Source organism: Thermobia domestica, chromosome 9, assembly GCF_964235325.1.
Source record: "Thermobia domestica chromosome 9, izTheDome1.hap1.1, whole genome shotgun sequence".
In the NCBI taxonomy this organism is placed as follows: domain Eukaryota; kingdom Metazoa; phylum Arthropoda; class Insecta; order Zygentoma; family Lepismatidae; genus Thermobia; species Thermobia domestica.
The window spans coordinates 284268759-284291745 of record NC_137462.1 but is presented as its reverse complement, the minus strand read 5'-3'; the positions used below and the strand labels follow the sequence as shown (position 1 = coordinate 284291745).

Here is a 22987-nt window from a genome sequence, read left to right as displayed (position 1 = left end):
GTATCTTTCACGTAAATGCTCATATATTTTATCTCTTTCATTAATTTCGTTTAACCATTCAGTCACACATTGTTGTTTTTGCTTAAGCAAATTCTTTATTACGGGACATTTACTTTCTAAGGTGTGGCTAACATCTTCAGACTCACTTTCACAAGACATTTCTGAATCATCAAAATTAGTGATTTTTACATTGTTTACTAACTCAAACTCCTGCCCATCTTCCTTTTGCCTTGTCAAAATTTAACTTGGTTGCTATTCCCAAAAGAAGGCTAATTACAATCGACTCTGTCAATTCCCTTTTTCATAGGTACCCTAACGACATTCTGGCAGTGGCCTAACAAAATTATTTCCTCAGCAAAATCTATCTTTGCATTTGCTAAAGTAAGAAAATCTCTGCCTAACAAACAAGAACAATTTGAATCATTTACAACCGGAAACCTTACGTCATACATCAAAGGCCCTATTTCTAAACAGAGGATAATTTCACCTTTTACTGATTTCATTCTTTTACCAGAATAATCAGCAAGTACAATGCGGAAAGAGGTTTGGCATTACAAATTTAGCATTAGAAACAATGGCAGAAATAGATTTCCACAATTTAAAGCTGAGCAGGCTAGCAGAAGCTCCAGAGTCGCACAAAGCGTAAAATTCTTCATTGAATATTTTTACCTTTATGTCTGCAGTAGCCTGTGACGAAACAATTTGTTTACAATTCTATTACTTTCCCCTTCATCCTCGAATGAACTTTCATCACTGTCCCATTATACAACATTTAAAAGTTTCCTTTCAATAGTAACATACACAGTATGATAACCATTAGTGAGTGCATTTACGTTATTACCAAAACTTTTACTGACATCCCTGTGATGAGCACCCTCCACACAGGGAGAATTTAGTTTGGGTGCGAAAAACGAACTTGTCCGTTTGAATTAAAAGGAGTAGAATTTACAAAGAAAGGTCTTGGAGACCTAAAATTTCCTTGATTTACAAAATTTGGAAAACAGTGAATTTCCAGGCATTTGGCCGTTAGAAGAATGCATTCTAACATTACCATTCGTATTTACAGATTGATTATTTCCATTTGAGGACTGATAAAACTGATTACCCACTGGGGAATTCACTCTAGGTAGGATTTACTGACTACAACTGCAAGAATGTGCATCAGAATGCACTTCATCGTTATTATTATTACTGTTGTTCCGTTTGTTTTTCTTAAATCCACGTCCACACTTGTTATTTTTGTTTTGCTGAGTATTTTCGTGTGAAAATTTATTACCGTTTCGGGGGCGCGGTGGCTCAGTGGCAGAGCGTTCACCTCTGGTGCTTGGGGTCCCGGGTTCGATCCCAGCCCCCGCCAAGTGAACTTTGTGGTGGACAAACACCGTGCTCGTGGGTTTTCTCGAGGTTCTCCCGTTTCCTCCCACTTTCTTCATTCCACCATTTTACTCATCTCTCATAATCACCGTCTCCTTTAGCCTAACCGGCATAACCGTGGGACGTAAAACTCAAAGATTTGATTTCATTTCATTTTATTACCGTTTCCAATATTCTTACGTTTCTTTTGATTCTCATTGAAATTATTATTAATGGATGTCACGTGATTAATTTTCGCGAACTTATAGTTAGATCTCCCTCTAGCATCAGATCTAGGAATGGCTTCGAGTTTCTGAACACCTTGTAACACGGTCGACAAAGTTAAAGTGGTAAGAGTAGTGAGTTGAGGTCTGAAATAAGGTGGAATTAAATTCAGCACCATACTGATAGCAAGTGGTTCTCTAATATCAGGGTTGATTTCCTGTATTTTATTGCATCTATAAGAGACAAAGTTGTACACACTTCCATCTGTTTTCGGATCATACGGTTTATTTTGAAGCACCATTAACTTAATTGCTTCCACTTGTTCGTTTTCAAATTCAGCCTTAAATTTCTTCTTGAAGTTTTTGAACGTATCAAAAGAGGAACAATTGTTAATATACCAATTGTACGCGGATCCCGTAAGTAAAAACTAAGTATTGGCTACTTGGAATATTCATAATTGAAGCCTGATCTTTAAACTTTTTCAAAAATGCAGTCGCGGTAAGTTCGTTCTCATGACCGGAAATCTTTTCAAATCTTTCTAAATCTCTAAGATTCACAGAAACTTTCCTATCTAATTCTATTTTTTTTTCCGGCGGTTTTGGAAAGAACGTGATTTATCTTCCTCATAAGAACTACTAGATTCAAGAGTACTACTACCAGAGTCTGAATACACTGAAGTACCTCTACGCTTATCTTTATCAATGTGACGTCTATTCTTTCTTTTTTAACTCGAACATTCGGAAAAACGTAATTAGAATGTGAAAGGATTTTTTCTTTACCTGACTGTCTACAAGAGATTGTTTTATTTGTTCTACATCGTTAACAATAGCCTCAACTCTGCTACTAATATCAGCCTGTGTTTCTTCCACTGATTTTTGCGATATTACCGTAGTTTCGCATGCAATAATACTAGATTCAACTACCTCCTGAAGTTTTGCCATCCAATTTTCACATTTATCTGTCTTTTCTACTAGTTCCCTATGCACACGGTCTACCTGACTTTCTAAAGATTCTAGTTGACCATTCAATGTACCTATTCTGATTTCACACTTATTTTCTCTTTGATTAAACGCAATTAAAGAGTAATCCAAAGCGTTTATACATATTGAAAATTCTTCGTTTTGTTTTTCCGTAACGTTTAAGTTTTCGACAACAGACTCTAATTCTACGTTACATTTATTGATTTCGGATTGTATTTGTTCTGTGTATTTCGCAAAACTTTCTTCGCAAGAACGTTTTACTTTACCTCCCTCAATTGGCAACTTTTCCTGAAAGTCGGAATGTAAATTCTCTATCTCTTCCGTAACTTTCTTATTAATAGAAATAAAACCGACTTTATTTTCTTCTGTAATTCTATCTAACCTATCATGTAATTCTGCGTTTGATTTTTGAAATTTTTCTGTCAAATCTGCGTTTGATTTTTCAAATTTTTGATTTACATTCACTGACAATTCTTTAGTTGCCTGAAGGAATGTTTGTAAATTAAGATTTTCACTCTCAGACATGTTGACAATTTAAATACACACAATTATGGGAAAATAATACTAATACTGAAAATACCGTTAGTGTATACTAAACCAACTCAATATTTAACCCACACGAAGCTACACATAAACAAAATATGTAACTAAAGGTTACATCAGTTCCGTTAACGGGCGCCATTTTGTGGCGGTCCTGGGTTCAATGCTTGCTCGTCCCTGTTCGGGAAAGCCATTTTGTGGCGGTATTTCGATTATTACACTTTGATGCATTCTGCTACTTTACTATTAAAATGTAGGCGGATGGGTAAATGATAATGCAATGCTTTTGTTTTGGTACTTATTTTAACTTCAATAATTGGGAACCTTACCGTCATAATAGCCTTGCACTATTGTTTAATTTGCGGGTTCCCCAGCTACACCCCGCCGGAACCACAATGCAATAGTACCGTCTTTATTGCATGCCGGACCCGTGCACAGATACACCTAGTGGCACCCACAAAATTAACCTGTCACAACCATCACTTCCAACCTACTATCCCAGAATTCGGAGACTAGAATGTGTTCGTGTAACCCGTGTAAGGGCACAATATTAAGTTGTATTTACAACGTTAACACTATGTATTTAATTACACTTATGAACGGAACTAGGAGTTGCTAGTTTACTTAAAACGCCTCATTTTAATGCACACAGGAAATCAAAGAAAACGCAAAGATATCATACATATCTAGAAATTTAGATATATATAATTCAACTAAATATTGTTAACACTTGTGTAATTATTTGTATTCTAATCATACGATTTTATTTTTATCTAAGGCCCTGTTTTATACACGAAATACGTTTACGTAAACATCTTCTTAGAGGAAAAAACCCTTTAAGCTTTGCTTATCTGTCCAATTGTCCGTGTCCAACCTGTTTTCAGGTAAGAAATGCTGCACTGTTAATAACCTTCATTGTATTTGATGAATTTTACTTTGAATTCACTGTTCGTTAGAAATAATATTCTTAAGAACTTCTTTTATCGAGACATTTACGATATCTTTACAAACTTCTTTCACCGTCGTCCATCTCCGACTCCATTCACTGTTGCCAGTCCCTTCTCACTCCGATGCTCTCTGCCACCAACGCTACGCAATGGTTAACGAAATAGTTATAAATAACCATGTAGCACTGTGGTCAAGAATGCAGAGGGAGTAAATTTTATAACCATATTTGTAGAAGCGAAAGGAGTTTCTGCGTCGCAAAGACGCACACATACATATACACTTTTGTCTGTTGGCGAAGTGAAATTTCTCAGAGCTGCCTTTGTGCGAGGTTTACTTAGGAAGCTAAAAAAAATATTTAACTAATAATAAATGAGTTATCCTTTAATGTTATAACCTATGTGACTATTTTATTGGTTAAAAACCGGCACTCAAAACAAAATATTTATCAACTAGAAAGAAGTAAACCAGGATTTCTCCTAATAGCCGTATATTACACATAGGGAAATTCACGTTTCAATTCTGCAGCAGTCTCCACACATCATTTTTGCGTGACTTAGGCAAATCCAAAATATCTGGTCTTACTGTGTTTATACACATGGGCGGCGATTAGGGGGGCAGTTGCCCCCCCACTTTTCTCAAGTGACCCATTGATGTATATAGTTTCATTTGGAAATGTAAAATTATTGTATATATATTACTGGCTCATCGAAAAGAATGATGCCATATATTTGCCGTTGCGTGAGTACGGTTATTTCTCTTCCCGTTGTGTTACGAAAACTACAGGAATTGCGTTTCAATTGCCACGGAAAATAGTCCAAAATTTAACGTATTGGAGCGCAATAATTCCAGCGTACTTTCATTTCTTCTTACAATGTTAGTCAGCCGCTTTGAAACTAATTGTGATAACTCTTTAAAAAAACACAAATTATTCTTTAATTGCATAAAAATTGACTAAAATATATTTTCTTTTTTCTAATAGTAAGGAATATTGATTAAAAAGAGAGTAATAGGAAAGAACTACCTTTGCAGTGTAATATACGAGTGAAGTGGTGTGTTTAGGGGTGTACGAGTGTGTATACAATTAAATTTACTGAATTCAACATAATTCTAGGTTTCATTATTATTTTGTATAACTGGAGTGTGGATTGATTGTAAGTATTGTTGAGTTTAGATGTATTCCAAGAAAGTGAAAACTGCACCTAATGGAAACGACATGTTTCGGGAAGCTTACTGTCTTTCTAGAGTAATAACATACATTTAATACCTTTGTGTAGAATTAAAAATATAAGTTGTTCATTAATCCCTAATTCATTAAAGTTTACATTAACTTTTGCAAAACAAGCCTCATTATTCATTACTATGAGTAATACAGGGTTAGCCTAAAAGAAATAGACAACTTTAGTGGTCCCCCAAATGAAGAATTTTAATGACATGGTAACATAACTTACGTGAGTTGTAGGGTACATCTGGAAGTGTTTGCGGTACAACTACAGATGTTCTATGTATGATCCTTTGGTTACACGGGAAACATCTAGTCTGTAGTCCAATTCTTCCCAAACAGGCATCAAAGTCTGACTGTCCACCAATGCAACAGCATCTCTGGTTCGTTCAGTTGCGTCAGACTGAGGGAGGGGGATAACATACACATTATCTTTTCTGAAAAACCACAGAAAGTAATCACACGGTATGAGGTCTGGACTTCGTGGTGGCCATTGAGTAATAGCCATGTTCTCATCAGTTGAACGGCCAATTCACCGCCTAGGAAGAACTTCGTCATGGTAACCCTTTACATCGGAATCGAAGTGGGCTTCCATCCTGCACAAATAAGAAATTGTCACTATCTTCTTCAAGTTGTGGCATCAACCAAAGTTGCAACATGTGCAGGTACGTTCTTTCAGTAACAATTTCTTCTTGAGCCATACACCTGTTTGAGCGATACAGCACAAAACACAACCTTTGGGGAGTCCCTAATCTGCTCTGTTTACGAAATCACTAATGTGAAAAGTTGATTCGTCTCCACATGTAAGCAGTTGAATGAGGTCATCTTTTTCTTCACAAAGATTTTGCATGAACACGCAAAACTCTAAACGTTGTTGTTTGTCACTTTCACTGAGACTTTGCAGTCGATATGGATAGAACTTGAGACGTTTGCATAGAATGTTTCAGACAGTCTTTTGAGGGATATCAAGTTCTTTTTCTGCACGTGTCGTTGATTTCCTTGGGCTTCGAGCGTAGCTCGCACGAACGCGTTCAACTATTTCATTTGACACTGGAGGTCTTCCCGTGGATTTCTTCTTACACAGACAACCTGTTTCTTCGCATTTATGCACCCAGTCATAAATGAACTGTCGTGTGGGTGGTTCTTTCTCATACTTTGTCCTAAAATGACGTTGCACTACAGTAACTGAATTTGTCTTGGCATATTCCAGAACACAGCTTTCTCAACTTGACTCGCCATATTCCTCCTAGCCACGTCAATGTCAAGTTCGAGGGCAGGGCCGCTTACGTCACACACCCATCATTGAAACAAAGGAAAAACTGTCAGCCGCAAAACTTCAAGTATGTATGCATGTACCACAGGTAAAATCTTTTTGCTAAAAAAACATTTTATACATAGTACAACTTGTCTATTTCTTTTAGGTTAACCCTGTATTACCCTTTCTATTTATTTGTTTTGCAAGTCTGTTATTAAATATTCTGATAGCACAATTTTCCAGACAGAATTTTAAGATGTTCATGAGCAAATAATCAAATCTTTTCTTACGCTTTCGTTGTTTAAAAATAAAAGGAGCTAATATCTACTTCCGTTGCTCTTGTCAATTTACTTAATAAAATATAATATACAGTATTTTAACTGAAAAAGGTAATATCCTATTAGTTATGCAACCTTTCGTCAAACAAAGTGTTAGTATCAACAAGGTAAACTAACATTGATATACAAATATTCAAATCATGTCTTGCCCCCCACTTTTAACGTCCAATCGCCGCCACTGTTTATACATGTAACATCGTTCTCGTTTTCCTACTTGAGGAGGTACAGGAGCATGTTCTTCTAGAGTCAATCCAAACAACTTTGCCTCCGATTTTCGAAGTTCTGTGGGATTTCGTTTGTTCAGTGCTCTCTGTTTCAGTCAACTTTTCCCAGTTGCTTTACGTATATTCGCTGTTGGAATTTAGTCGCTGTGTTCGCTGAATGTATATCATTACCATTGATCGGTTCTACATTTTAGAAGTGATAAAAAAACGTCATTGGCCATCGTGTACTGTTTCTGTCTTCGCCATATTCAGTACGTATCTGGTCTACTGTGTCCACCCCACCTTTAGTATCATTGTAAAATGTGACGATCTCTGGCTTCATGTTATCTCCGGTATTCTCATCTAATTTGATGTGATTGTACATACTTGAGATCAGCACTAAACACCGATTTTTCCTAGATGCGCAGGAGACAATGGTACAGTTCTAACGAAAACCAAATACACTACTGTATCTTTCCTCCTTTCGGCATTCGCAAACGCGGGGGCAACTCTTTCTTGTTTTTACGATTTGTCCCTAAAATTGTTAACTTATTGTCCTATTCCATTGATTTAACCAAACTGCAGCTTGTAAACCGATTATTGTCAAAGGTCACTTTGCGAGATGAACCATAAATCGGTTGACACAATCTCTTTACTACTTCCTCAGGTTTGTTATCTATCTGGAACGGACCTTCTGGTTGGGTCCCCACGTATACTTCCATATTTGTTGTGTAGTATAATGCTTCCCCAACAAGACTAAAATTTTTAATTCCATATTTTGGAGGTCTTTTGGGCATATACATACGAAATCCACATCTTCCCCGGAAACCGACAAGTCTCTCATCCAAAGTTGCTAACATACCAATTAAGGAAACTCTTGTTGCAGTTGTTTACAAATAGTTAAAAAAAAGTCACGAATTGGGGCTAATCTGGGGCTGAAGGTTATATCTGACTATGTTATTCATTAGCATCTTCCACTCTTTCATCCATCATATCCTGCACAGTAATCACTTTCTGCTCGGTTTGGCTTCCCCGGTTCCTATCATCACATAGAGATGACCATACCCAGAAGACGCATTCATTTGTCTGATTAACAATACCCATATGTTAACTTGTGCTTCGCACCTCCCCTCATTCTCCATCCTCGCTATCACTTTACAAATTTTTCATTTTCTCTAATTGTATTGCATTTCTATTGAATCAATCTGTCTATATTAAGTTGTGTGTATATATGTTTACCTACTTCATAATGCTAAGGATCAAAGTTCCATACGACCATTTTTTCTTTTTCTTTTTGATTTTTTGTTAGTTGTTATACCGTATAATTGTAAAATTTCGATAGAGCACAGACCACCACTTACATTTTGTACGTAAATTCATTTTCATCACTCACGTTACAGAGGGCGTAACCTTTTCATAGGTTGCTAGCCACTTTGGCTGGCCGGTAAAAAGTAGTGCATTCGCATACTTTCCCAGCTGGCGCACATGTAGTGAGGCGTAGGTGCCAAGTCTAGACTATGTTTATTGCACTCGTGTGGGCGCACAGTGATGCTAATTCATTAACAGGCAACAGGTTGCAAGAAATTGAGATATTTCACGAGCGGAAGCAGGCTGGAGTACACAAGTAGTATACTTTTTCATCATCATTATGATCATTTTCACTCTTATGCTGATCTCATCGCATAGTTTTGGATACTGTTTCAGTTCAGTTATTTTATCGCATATCATAATTGACGAGGGAAAGTCTTTCATACATCCTTTGAAGATAAAATTGCCGGGGTGACTCAGTTGTAAAGCGTTCACCTCTGATGGATGGGGTCACGGGTTCAAACTCTTCTCCCGCCAAGTGAACTTGATTGTGGACAAACACCGTGTGCGTGGATTTCCTCAGGGTTCTCCAGTTTCGTCCCACTTTCTTCATTCTACAATTTTATTCATTGCTCATCATCACTGTCTCCCTTAGCCTAGCCGGAATATCCGTGGGACGTAAAACTCAAAATTTCATTTCATTTATTCGTTTGAAGATAAACGAGATCCGGAGAAATCGAGGAGACAGAGCATACACTGAAACGAGTTCTCAGAGTTCTCGTTCTCCAATCAGTGGCTACCACCAAGCATCAACGAGTTCAAATCCATTTAAGAAGCATACAAATGCACATAGCATCTCGAGCACCGACTCTGACTCCAACCTGCTTATCCTCCTCTGCAGCCTGTCTACAGCTTGCTACAGCAAAACTACAATCCAAAGTACTTTAGTTCGAAGGTTTTACTTCTGTAACTTCTCCAGTATCGGCAACGCAAAGATATTTCGCAAATGGTAGAAACAAAAAATGGATTCATCATTAAATCACAATCAGCAGACTTCGCAAAATAATTCGTGACAATCCAGTTTTGAAATGTTCAGAAAAACTGCAACTTCTCTCAACAACATCCGACACTAGCAACCTCAGCCACACACCATGTCAATAGTAGTACGACGGGTCCCTCTATCTATAACACTGACGATATATAAGCTAAACGTCTGAAGTGGGATACACCTTTAAAAATGCATCCGTATTCGGAAGAATCAGGGACCAACTTACATAGTTCTAATTCTTAGAACATCACAGGATACTATCAACGACCTTTTGCATAAACAAGTCTTCATTTTCAAGAAGAGACGGCGATTTGAACAATCCTGCTCATTACAACCAATTCCTCTCCAAGGTAAACGCTGTCAAGAATACAAATAACATTCTACTAACAGGTGCATCCTATGAAGCTGTTATCCTACGAAGAGGTGCACGCTTTTCCTCTTCCTATGTAAAGCTATCCGAATCTGCAACAAGTTCCAATCTACAACACTTGGTATCAATTCCCGCCTCCGACATACAGCTAGAAGTGTAAGTCTCGGCTTGCTCAAAGATTTCATTTCATTATTCGATTTTCATACCACTTACAATGGTTCGTACATGTACTTTCATGTATCTCCACTCGAAACAACTATTTAACTTCATAGTGATCATGTACCTAGGTATTTGACTATGACTTTTATTTCTATATCTCAACATTCTCTTGTACTTACCTCATAAACTCATATTTGAACAACTTTTACACGAGGAACAATTTCACACATTACTTATCAGTAAAACGCATCTCACTCCCAAACTTAATTGCAAATTTACCGGCTCTCAACTCATTCGACACGATAAAAATCTTCTGGCTCGACGAGCCACCAGTGGCGTGACAATAGTATTTTATCCTTACACATGGTATAGTATTGACTCTCCATCTAATATTCCAGAACATTTAATCATAATTATTTATTGCAAATCTTTGTGTCACAATGACAGTCATCTATGTTCGACCAGGTCGTCCTATTCCCCTCCCATTCCAATATATTTCTAATAATTTCCGACATTACCTGATCTCTTCCAATATTAACATCCATAGCCGCTCAGACCGAGAGAAACAGCTTTTAACAATTTTATCACTGCCTCCACTACAGGCTTCATTCACCCATTACGAAAACCAATCCGTTCCTGATCTAACACTACTCCTGACATAGTGATCACATGATCTCTCGCCCACATTATTTTCATCTACATTCTAGATCGTCTGGGTTGTGAACATGTGCCCATTACACTCACTCAAAAAGTTTCCACTACTTCCTCCTCCGTCTCAGCACCCACTCGGCTAATACTTCGCTACTAAACTTACTAAACTCATACACTGTCAAGCGACCTATCCTCCTTTTACTGAAAATGAATTTAACCCTTCGAATACCAAGACTGGGTTAATTTGGCCCAGATGATCTTTTATAAAGAAATGCTACAATATCAAAGAGACGTAGTGGGCTAATATTTTAGGTATTCCTCCATTAACCATTTCGCAAGTCACGTGAATCTTCACTCCTCAAAAGTATGTAATCTGTCAGAAGCTTGTCTGCAAAGCGCATTGCACCAGCAAACCGCTCTGCAAGAACTGTCAGGTGTAATCAAAATACAATGTGTCATAGAATTTATTCCTAACAAAGACAATGTATTTCTATGTACAAATTTCTAATGTTACAGTACTATAATTCAAGTATTGTTTGAAAGGATCACGAGCCGCCACTGACAGTGTATACAGCGTATAAACTTCACTGCAATATAAAGAACGATCAGTTACATTGCCCTTTTCATTGTACGTTAGAAATTATAACTCCCTGAATGAAACTTGTTATATATATACATTGTTATATATATTTTACAAGAAGCAGGAATTGGTCAAAATAACCCACGCTTAGTATTTTACCTAACAATGTAGGCTTGGTACTCTAAGGGATAATCCACTCTAATCTTTACCACCAAACATTCAACTCGCAATTGAGGAGTTCATCCCTCAAACCGCATATATATCACCATCTTTACCACACCTCTCATCTTTATCTTTCTTATTACCATCTTTACCACACCATCAAGCAGGCTCCTGCCCAAAAATTAGCATCAACGATCAGCTTCTGCGTCTCCTCAACTGCATCCATAAGCAGTATAATACCATCAAGCCATCCTGTCTGGTACTCTTTAATGTAGAGACGGCATTTAATGACGTGTAGTGTTAGGGTTTGCTTTCAAAACTGCTATATTTTCGCCTTCTTATCGCATATATCCGTTTTATTTACAATTTCTTGTTTGGCCACCGTACTTTCGAATACATTAATCAACAGTCATATCAAACCATATTTATGCACTCAGGCGTATCTAAGGCTCTTTACTTTCACCCTTATTATATCTACTTTATGTTGTTGACATGCCTCTTCCCCCACAAAATATTCAGTTATTTCCATACGCTGATGATACAACTTTTCTTGCAATTTGCCGTACTATACACTAAGTAAACAACGCCTTACAATTAATAATACACACTTTTGTTCTCTAGTGCAATAAAGGGCAACTGAAATCAACTGCTGCTAAAACCCAAACTACAGTATTTCTACCTACTAACAGACGCTCCAGATTTCACAGTAATTCCCACTTACTTCCATCACTCTTAACGAGAACCGTTGTAGAATCTCCAAAACCGTTAATACTTAAGACACACCTCAGATGGAAGACTTATCTTCAGTACATCAACAGAAAGGCATATAATCGACTCAATCTATTAAAACAACTTACTGGCACAACCTAGAGTATTTCTGCTTAAACCTGTGCTTAGTTACGGCCATACCATTAGGTCTCGGCAGCTACCCCTTTTTATCAAAAACTTAAGGTTCTCGAACATCACACACTCAGAATTCTATACCACATCAAACTCAAAAGCTCTATGCTAGCGTGACTTTTCCATACATTTGGTTCCATGTAGAAAAACTTTGCCTCAAATACGTCCGGAACGCTTAATCCTCATCGTCCACTCCTCTCCGATTCCATCAACGCCCATATCTATTTTTAAATTAGTCTCTTAAAAATATTTCAGATCAAACGAATGGAAAAGACTGTTTTACAGTTTTAACGTTGTAAACTTGATTCCTGTTTCTTTTCCAGCTGAATGTAAAGAGTGAAATATGTCACTCTCACTGTTTTAGACAAGGTGAGGTGGAGGAGTTAATGTGTCGTTTTCGATTTTTTTCTCGACCCCATTCAGAGGTTACTAGGAGTCTTTTACTCAAGGAAATAAAGAAATGAGTAGAATAAATATACACACAACATAGGAATCTCAGTAGAATAAATAACAACAAGTAACGCCTTCCTCGTTGTTCCTATCATAAAGTAAAATACATTGTATAATAAATAATAACAGCCAACTCTAAACGCGTTGCCTCTGTTAGTTCCCGAGCCACCTGGCATGACCGTTCTGGCCTATGCTCGGGTTTAAATGTCATTGGGATTAACTATACCACTTAGCCATCGCGGCTCACCAACTAAACAACAGCATTCTGACAATACGCGTTCAGGGATGAATTCAGGGGGTAGCCCGGGGGGAATCTCCCCCCGAAGAAAATTCTTTCCCCCCGGAGAAACTCTCAAACTTCAGTCACAAAATGTAGAAATTACTTCACCCAATTATTTGTTTTTCTTTCCGTGCACATGCAGACGAAATCCGATCTCTCAATATACATATAAATGACGTGGTCCTATTCTATATAAATATTAAAAATGTAACATCTAAGATAGAATACCAAAATAGTCAATAAGACCTGTATTTCTTAACGCTATGACCGAGTTTGGTAGAACATGAAATTGTCAACTGTTGAAGAAAGGTTTGTGTTTTAGTAGGTACTATACTCTCGCCCTATATTATATATTAGTAAGTAGCACTAGCACAGATTGAGATAGGAAAGGAAAGATAGGGAAGATCTTTCGATCATTCCATATGATCTCTGATGTCAGCAGACTTCAGTTCTTGAAAATGTACAGTTCTTGCATTATTTGAAATAGAGCGCCTAAATCCCATTTCTCGCATCGAAAGTAACAGACGTAAATGTACTTTACGATAGTTAAAGTAAACACACCTTTCTTTAACTAAAAATAAGTCAGTTAAAGGGTGAGATTCAGAGGGCGTCATTTAGAGGGATCAGGGAGGAACAGTTATCCCTCCTGGGTTAGAGATTTATAAAGAATTTATCAATATAATAGTAGTATATAAGTGAATGATTGCTAATGAAGGTGACGAAGGAGGGGCAAGCGGGGCGACGGCCCGGACACCGAAGTAAGGGGCACATGATTGGGAGGGAAAAAGAAAAGAAAAGAAGGAAAGAAAAACGAGAGGAATGAAACACATGTGCACATGTGGGCATGTACACATATATAAAATGAAAGGAAAAAAGTAATAAAAAATGCTCAAAATCAAGGAAAAGCAGGGTTTATTTTTTAAATTTTCTCACCTTTCGCAGCTGGTCTGTGGACCTCACTCATATGTTCGGGGGTGCCGTCGTATACTCTCACCCCAAGCGCTGATTTTCCACGACACGGCACTAATCGTACTGAAGATTTCGTAAACTAAAATATTGATGTGTATGCAGTGAAGAAACCAAAGCTAATATAGCCTACTTGATTTAGAATCAGAAGTGTGAGAAAAAATGATTACTTTTTGTTAAAATATTCCTATGTATGTTTGTTTTAGGACAAAAAATATTTGAGTTCATTTAAATCTTTTTAAAAACTTCTACATCAGTAACAAACAGTAACTACTGAATATAAGAAAAAATAACTAAAATAGCTACTGTAAATAGCAGTCAAAATTTAGTCTAAAATATTTTTTCCAGTCTTTATTCAATGTTTTAGATAAAATTAAGCGATTGTTTTTTTTTTTAATATAATCTCACATTGAATATTTATCAGCAATTAGTCTCAATATTAGCTATGTACATGTGAATGGAATTGTTAAATATTCTGCTTTCTTGTAAAAATACAGAAAAACAACCCTCCCCTCGAGTTCACATTTCCCCCCGGGTGAAAATGTCTGAATTCAACACTGTACGCGTTATTGAGAGGTAATAAGTTTAATTCCATATATTTATTATTATTATCATTTGCAATAAGGAATAGGAAAAATCTTCTCTAAAAATTAACCTTTTTTAAGCCTATGAATATTGAATGCAGAGAATAATGTTTCATAAAAAAAATAGAACATTTAAACGAAATGTGTAAATTAAAACTTCAAAGATAAATTAATACACAAGAGTTATTCAATGCATATAATATAATTAATGGTTTTATCTTTTTTTGCTGTAATCAAAATTGATCCAATGTGAAGAAAACAAGGATCAGAATTAGGATTTAGATTTTTTGGCTCTCGGCATCTAAGACCATTTAGCCCGTCATGTTTTGAGGGATGACGTCCCTTGGCGAGTATACTCCGGGAAAAAGGAAGGGAGAAAGGATTGTGAAAGGAAGGGAGCGACCTGGGACCTGTAAGTTAGGTGCCACCTCAGCATTTCCAAGTCGAGCAACTCTATTATTGTTGTTTGCTAGACACAATGAAATTTATATTTTCAGTTGAATTGGATCTACAATGTTGCCTATTCTCACTGTTGGAAATTAAAAATTGTTATAATAATGATAAAGATAATAATAAGAATAAAGAATGATAACTAAAATTTACCGGAAGAAGCGCTACAATAGAAAACAGAAATATACGTGCATACCCATACGCTCAAATAATATAGCTTCAATACGTACTAAATGCATGGATTTTACAATTAGACATTAATATTGCTTAATATACTTACGTATACAATACAATATGTAGAATGTTTTAAGATTGTAGAGTCAATGGAGGGAAGTCTGGTTGGCAATCATTAGGGCAAGAGTAGCCACTAGAGGGCGCTTGCCCCCTTGCCCCTCTCGCTTCGCCACTCTCACTATCTACTAGCAGCAATAGTAAGAGAGAGAGAGAGTGAGACTATCCTGGCGATACAAGTAGTTGATGTAGGAATGATCCCGATAAATTCCTTCATATTGGAAGTATTTCATGGAAGCATATGTCAATGGAATACATAAAAAAATAACTCGTAGTGATCATTCTTTCATTATTTCTTTCTCTTCTATTACTTTTTCTATCCTATCCTATTTTCTTGTTATTCTTCTCTCTTTTTTGTGTGAGTGTTGAATAACCTCCCAAAAATTTTACGGGAAGGAGATGCACCGTAGCAACCCCGAAATCAATGCCTCTGAATGTCATTCTTTTGTTAAGACTACTGAGTACTAGAACGCCAGGACGATAATAAATATTGAACATAATCTTTCTGAACGATAACCAATGGAGTACTTATAATTTTCTTATTAGCATGTGGACATTTCTCAATAGTCATCAGTAATCAAATTAAACTAAGAACAAGAAAAATAGAAGAAAATCTTTCCAAAAAAATAAAAACAAAAATAAATAAATGGAATAAAATAGAGAAACAACGTCCTTTACTATTTAATTAAGAAAAGAAGATACTTTCCCTAAATTGAAACGCATCTTAGTATCGTTTTTTTATAAAGCCAGTAAAGTAGTTTCGTATAAATACATACATGAAAATGACGCTGAAATATTGGTGGACTCTGCAACCTCAACGACATATTCGTAGGGTATAATATGTGTGTTTATCAAGTTTTTTCATGTAATCCTAATTCTTGCAGTTAAGATCAATCACATAGGCCTATTAGTCTATAACTTACTTAACCTGTCCCATCGCCTTTCTCAAAAAATTTAAATACAAATTCCATGATAAATTTCCATTTTTTAAAAAAAAAATGTTCGAATGTGGTCTACCTTCTTCTGATAATTTCAAATATCATAATTTATAATACTAGAAATGGGACGACAATGAAGTATCGCTTTCTTCCCAGTTTTAAATAACATATTTTTCTGAAATTAAGTGCTGTCCTTGCTGAGTCGGGAAAGATGTTACCGAGTTGGTCGCTAATTTTCCGGTCCTGAATATATATTTTACGGCCGGAAATAATCTTTAATCTACTTTGTAGGCTAACGTTTTTACACATTCAACAGAAATTCGACACGTGTAGTTTATTGTTCAGTGCTGCAAATTGAAAGTTACCACCAAACGGGTCCAAGGGCTCTACAGAGGTTTAGACCTTCTACAACCGAATACTTTTTCATTCTTTCCCTTTTTTTATAGTAGGCAGTATACAGTGGAAAGAACAATATTACTTTTGTGCGGTTGTTTGTCATAAGAAAGAGACGGTAGGGGAATAATAGGGAGAATTCTTTACAACAGCTATTTACAAAGGCAATCGGAAAAACAAGTTCACTTCTCTGCTTTCACGAAACATTAGCATGAATGACACGTCCCGTAACAAAGAACGAAACAAGTTAATAATAATAATAATAATAATAATAATAATAATAATAATAATAATAATAATAATAATAATAATAATAATAATATCTAGAATGTATTACAATTATTCTTATTTCATTTTATTTGTTATTTTAGTGATACTTAATTTTCCTCAATCACAAGGCATTGTTGTGCTTATTCACTCGAAACAAATCTCTCCTCAATATTGTTCTGCTTATTTACACAGCACGGCGCTGCTTAACAAATTCGTAACAACAAATCTGCCCTCATGCTTGCTACGAGAGTGTAACATCATTTTTATGTCACCTTTCCCACTCCTCCGGGGTGTCATAGGGTCTTATCCCATTGGAAATCTATTAAATAGCGTCTTTACTGTTTTACTACATTTCCACATAGAAAATGCATTCCTAAAAAAAAATGAAAATAGAGGCTTACTACTAGTACAGATGGTTAGGTAGCTGAAAGAGCATCATGAACAAGAACCGTGCTCAAATTAGACGCCAGTTCTCAAAAGTAGGCATGATAATAATACAAATACAATTGATATTGTGGATTTAAATTATGTAGGCGCAAGATTCGTATTTCCGCTCACCATAATCAAGGGAGCCGGTTACTCTGTAACTTTGGGGGGAAGCTATTCATAAAAAATACATATAAGAATAAAAATATATTTTCATAAAAAAATTTTGTGGCCAACATGAGCATTGGGGCCACAAAATTTTTTCATGAAAGCTGGCCCCAATGCCAGCCATGGAAGGGCCTCCCCAAGATCCGCGCCCTTGACCATAATTACCTGATGCCCAGGATTCTTCAAGGCTAAAGGGGATGAGTATTAGCAGATTTTTCCACAACCTCACACGAATTACTGTCTTGATCATATGAACATATATATAATTTTACTTTATCTCTTTTCATTCTTTTCTTATAAAACAATATAGAGTTGAGTTGAGTTTCAGTTTAACGTCCCGTTCAGCAGCGAGGCTATATGAAACTTGGACCTACTGATTAACGTGGAATCCGAAACACACAGAAAATAATACAACAGTAGAATACAGTGGCAGCATTTACATTATTTATTGTCTTTTAGGGTGCATCATATCAACGGTTTAATATTACATAGATGTTGTATTTGACCCCCCCTCCTTCCGCCGTACGTTGGACACCTTCCAACCAAAATTTCTGGGTGAGCACCTATTGTTATTTTAAGTTTGTGCGTGCTACGAGTATTATTACACTCATTACGGAATTTATATTGTTTTTACTTGTGAAAATGTTTTCTCCGGGATAACTTTACTCTCCAGGCAGGGCACCACGGTGTAACACGCCAATTGTGATAAGATTGCACAGACATAGAGGACATAGAAAAAGAGCGACACGTAATTTAAATATATCGGCCCATAAGCGCATTCAAAGGGGTGGGGGTTTGCAATCAACATGAAATCGGCCAATGATGGTTACTGACAAAATCTAGCACGCCCGTCTATACCATGACTCCTACGTCTATCATTCAGTGCAGGCACGTATCCAACTTTTTTTTTTCGGAGGGGGCCCACACGAATCCTTGTAAGCACGTAATTCTAATGTTTCAAAAATATCAATAATAATAATAATAATAATAATAATAATAATAATAATAATAATAATAATAATAATAATAATGCAACAGTTCTGTATTTCTCTTAAACGTTTCTTACTTTTCATTTATGAACAGATCAAACTGCATTGTAACACAAACGAAATCAAAAACGATTTTCTAGAGACATGTAAGGAAAACTGTCTGCTACGTATATCACATAACAAAAATAGCAAATGGCAATGAGTGTATCGTTCTAATACAGTAATGTTATAAACAAAACGGAAACGAAATTGTAATCCCATTTAAAAGTGTTCTTTAATTCCACCTGGTATCAATGGCATTACGGTATATTCTTACAAGTAACATTTCCCAAGTGTAACACTCCGATTTTGATAAAATTTGACAGGTAGACACTACACATAAAATAAACTAACAATTGTTTTTATTTTCTGTGGAAAAATGGTTTTAGGGGGCAAAAGCCCCACCCAAAATTTTGAAAGTTTACGCCCGAAAGACAAAAACAAGTGGACCAAAGTGAACGAAATTGTGCACAGATATGGCAGACGTAAAATGAAGGAATACGTGATTTGTATTTTCCTGGAAAAACGGTTAAGTGGGACACAGACCCCTCCAAACCTTTGATCATGAAACATCAAAAGTACTAGTAACAATATGTCAGATGTGTGTAAAGGACATGAAGAATTGCAACGACACTTTGTGTTAGAACAATACGCAAAAAATGAACGAATGCGGTTTTTTATTTTCTGCAGAAAAACGGTTCTAGGAGGCAAAAACCCCTAGTCAAAATTTTAAAAGTTGACGCCTGAAAGGCAAGAGGAAGTGAACTGAAATGAATGCAATTGTGCACAGATACAGGGTTTGTCCGGAAAGTAATAGGACTGAGTCGATTTTTTTTAAAAAAAAATATTGAGCCAATCGTTACAATTCTTTAAAAACTTTCAAAATAGGCTCCTTCTTCGTCGATGCAGCGCTGCCAGCGCGATTTCCAAGCATTGAAGGCGTCACGGAAGTCATTCTCCGGAATAGCCTTGAGAGCCGCGGTGTAAGCTGCTTGGATCCCCTCTGTCGTCTCAAAATGCTTGCCTTTCATCGGGCGTTTCAGGCGAGGAAACAAAAAGAAGTCCGGGGGGCCACATCTGGGCTGTAGGGCGGCTGCGGAAGCGTTGGGATGCCGGCCTTGGTCAGGTAGCTGTTCACAAGAAAGGCGGTGTGAGCCGGGGCGTTGTCGTAGTGCAGCTTCCAGTCGGCTCCGATGTCTAGTCGGACCCGATTGACCCTTCGTTTGAGTCTCTTGAGCACTTCCACGTAAAACTTGGTGTTGACAGTTTGTCCAGGAGGAACAAATTCATGGTGGACGATGCCTTTGATGTCAAAAAAGACAATGAGCATCGTTTTCACTTTGGATTTGCTCAGTATTCCGTTTTTTGGGCGAGGAGATGCCGACGTGTGCCACTCGGAAGATTGCCTCTTTGTCTCGGGATCATACTGAAAGATCCATGATTCGTCACCTGTGATTACGTTATTCAAAAATTGGGGGTCACTTTCACACATGTTCAAATTTTCTTGGCATAATTCCACTCGCCACAATTTCTGGTCGTCAGTGAGCACTTTTGGGACAATCTTCGCGCACACCTTGCGCATGTTCAAATGCTCCGTCACAATGTCATGAACCACAGTTTTTGGTAAATTTAACATCTGGGCAATTAAACGAATACTTAGTCGACGGTCTGAGTTCAAAACTTCGCGCACACGAGTCACATCGTCGGTGTTCGTCGAAGTCGAAGGTCTTCCAGCACGGTCTTCATCGGTGACATCTTCCCGGCCCTCCGAAAAGGCCTTGTGCCACCGAAACACACCACTTCTTGCTAAAGCATCATCTGGGTAAGCCTGCTTGATCATATCAAACGTCTCTGTCGCAGATTTACCGAGTTTAATACAGAATTTAATCGCTTACCTCTGCTCTAACGAACGCTGCATTTTCGGCTTGCACCACTCACAGAAACACATCGCGCGAAAAAGCCTGTCCTGACTCTCCGTGTGCTCGGAGACAAATGACCAGCCGCTCGTTCGTTAGCTAGGAACGCCCTCTACAGGATCCAGTCGGTGCGCGCACGCTCCGAAGTACAGTCATGGCGGAATAAAATCAGTCCTATTACTTCCCGGACAAACCCTGTATTGTAGACATAAAATGAGGGAATACGGGTTTCGTATTTTCCTGAAAAAAGAAAAGCCGTTGAGTGGGGCACGGACCTTACGTCAGAAGTTCCTAAAGAGTACGGAGAATTGCAACGAAACTTCGTATAGGTACAATTTGCAAAACAATAAATGAAATGAGTTTTAATTTGTACTGAAAATCAGTGTTGGGGCCTAGAACCCCTCCGAAAAAAAGTAAATATTACCGTAAAAGTGCAGGAAGGAGTGGACCGAAGCAAATAAAATCGTGTGTAGATATCGTATAGACTGTATGTAAAATAAGGACTTTCGTGTTTTTAAGATGTCCCTATCAATTTTGGCACATCAACAGCAAACAGGAAATTAATCGGCACGTGTTTTTGTTTATGCGGGAAAACATTGTAAGGGTTAAAGTTGCTTCGTGAAATACTATAAAATACGCTATACTGTTTGTGCTTGTTGTTGAACTGCCAAATTTGAAGAAATCTGATGGAGACACTTGCGAAACACGAGAGGCTTAATTTTCATATCCAATATCTACAGACAATTTCATTCGCTTCGGTCCACTCCTTCCGACACTCAACGCCTTGGTCCACTCAACAGTTTTCTTTCTTTTCAGAAAAATACGAAACACGTATTCCCTCATCTTACCTCTACAACATTTGAGAACAATTTCATTCACTTCGATCCATTTCTTCTTGCCTTTCGGGCGTCAAATTTCAAAATTTTGGGTGGGACCTTTTGCTCCCTAAAACCGTTTTTTCGAAGGAAATAAAAAAGCCGTATTTGTTTATTTTTTGCTTATTGTCCTAACACAAAGTTTTGTTCCAATTCTTCATGTAAATTTAGGCATTTCTGACTTACTGTTATTAGCACTTTTGATATTTCATGATCAAAGGTTTGGAGGAGTCCGTACCCCACCTAACCGTTTTTTCCAGGAAAATACGAAGCCCGAATTCCCTCATTTTTCGTCTACAATATCTATGCACAATTTCATTCACTTCGGTTCCCTTTTTCTTGCCTTTCAGGTGTCAACTTTCAAAATATTCTGTTGGGACTTTTCCCCCCTAGAACCGTTTTTCTGCAGAAAATAAAAATCCGCATTCGTTCATTTTTTGCGTATTGTTCATACACAAAGTGTCGTTGCAGTTCTTCATGTCCTTTACACACATCTGACATATTGTTACTAGCAGTTTTGATATTTCATGATCTAAGGTTTGGAGGGTCTGCGCCCTAACTAACCGTTTCTTTCCAACAAAATACAAAACAGGTATTCCCTAATTTTACGTCTGCAATATCTGTGTACAATTTCATTGACTTTAGTTCATTTGTTTTTGCCTTTCGGGCGTCAACTTTCAAAATTTTGGATGGGGCTTTTGCCCCCTAAAGCCGTTTTTTCGCAAAAAAAATAAAAAATATTTGTTTATTTTATGTGTAGTATCTACCTGGCAAATTTGATCAAAATCAGAGTGTTACACTTGGAAAGTGTTACTTGTTAGAATTATAACAACAACGCATTGCCCACAGTTTGGACACTGACTCAAAGTAATCTGATATAAAAGAACCTCAAAAGGAAAAAAAAATAGTTTTATTAACACGTGTTTGAGGTTTAGAAAGGCACAGCTTGCATTACCTCACGCTGGATACGTCCCTGAGTCAATGCATTATATTGGTTTCTAGCAAAACATGATTATTAGATGCGTAATATGTAAAATTATATCAACAAAAAAGTACTCTTCGATAAAAAGAATTAAAGTCGGTTAAGTGCAACATCCGGGACGGCTAAAATAAAGTTATATAAAAATTACAATTTAAAAAATGCTCCTTTATATATGATATAAACAAGAAATGTATTCGACAAGCAACAATTAAAATCCTGAGAAACAGTGAGAATAATAGAAACATTTAAAGTGAATACTAACTTACCTTGAACTATTGGAATATCGTCTGAACTTAATTGATTGCTACAATTTCCTTGACTGCTTCGCCTTTTTCGACTCAGAATACCGCTTTCACGGAGTGATCTTTTCCTGTTGTTATATTTATCCCATAGTTTCCCCTTTGCTAAAATTTTCCTCACTTGGGCCAAAGAGTAGGGAATGTAATATGTATGCTGTAAAACACAAATGAAAATAGGAACTTCATTTCAGTCATTTATTTTAATACTGAATGATACATGTAGTTAACATATAAGCATTTACCAGAAACATGCAGAAATACATCTTTCTGTGATGACAGAAACCACATATACATATTATTATTAAATATATGATAACTATTCCTACCATCATTTAACGAAATAAAAGAAATTAGTTTTATCTGAAATTCGAACAGCTGATACTCTAAAGAAAAAGAATTCAGTTAAAAACACAAGCAAATAAAGAAAGAAAA

The 22987-nt window shown here is 36.9% G+C and overlaps 1 protein-coding gene across 3 annotated transcripts in view; it reads right to left on the bottom strand.

Annotated features, from left to right (window-relative positions):
* Window positions 1-22987, bottom strand: part of LOC145660738 (uncharacterized) — a 37001-nt gene that overhangs the window by 4608 nt on the left and 9406 nt on the right. Inside the window, exons 4-5 of one of the 3 annotated variants that reach the window (XM_081726149.1) lie at window positions 22523-22709; window positions 17101-17234 (exon numbers count right to left, since the gene is read on the bottom strand). In XM_081726149.1, the coding sequence (XP_081582275.1) occupies window positions 17197-17234; window positions 22523-22709 (225 nt within the window). In that variant the 3' untranslated portion in view covers window positions 17101-17196. Of the gene's footprint in view, window positions 1-17100; window positions 17235-22333; window positions 22710-22987 lie in introns of those variants that run through there. The other 2 variants (XM_081726147.1, XM_081726146.1) reach the window with 2 other exon arrangements.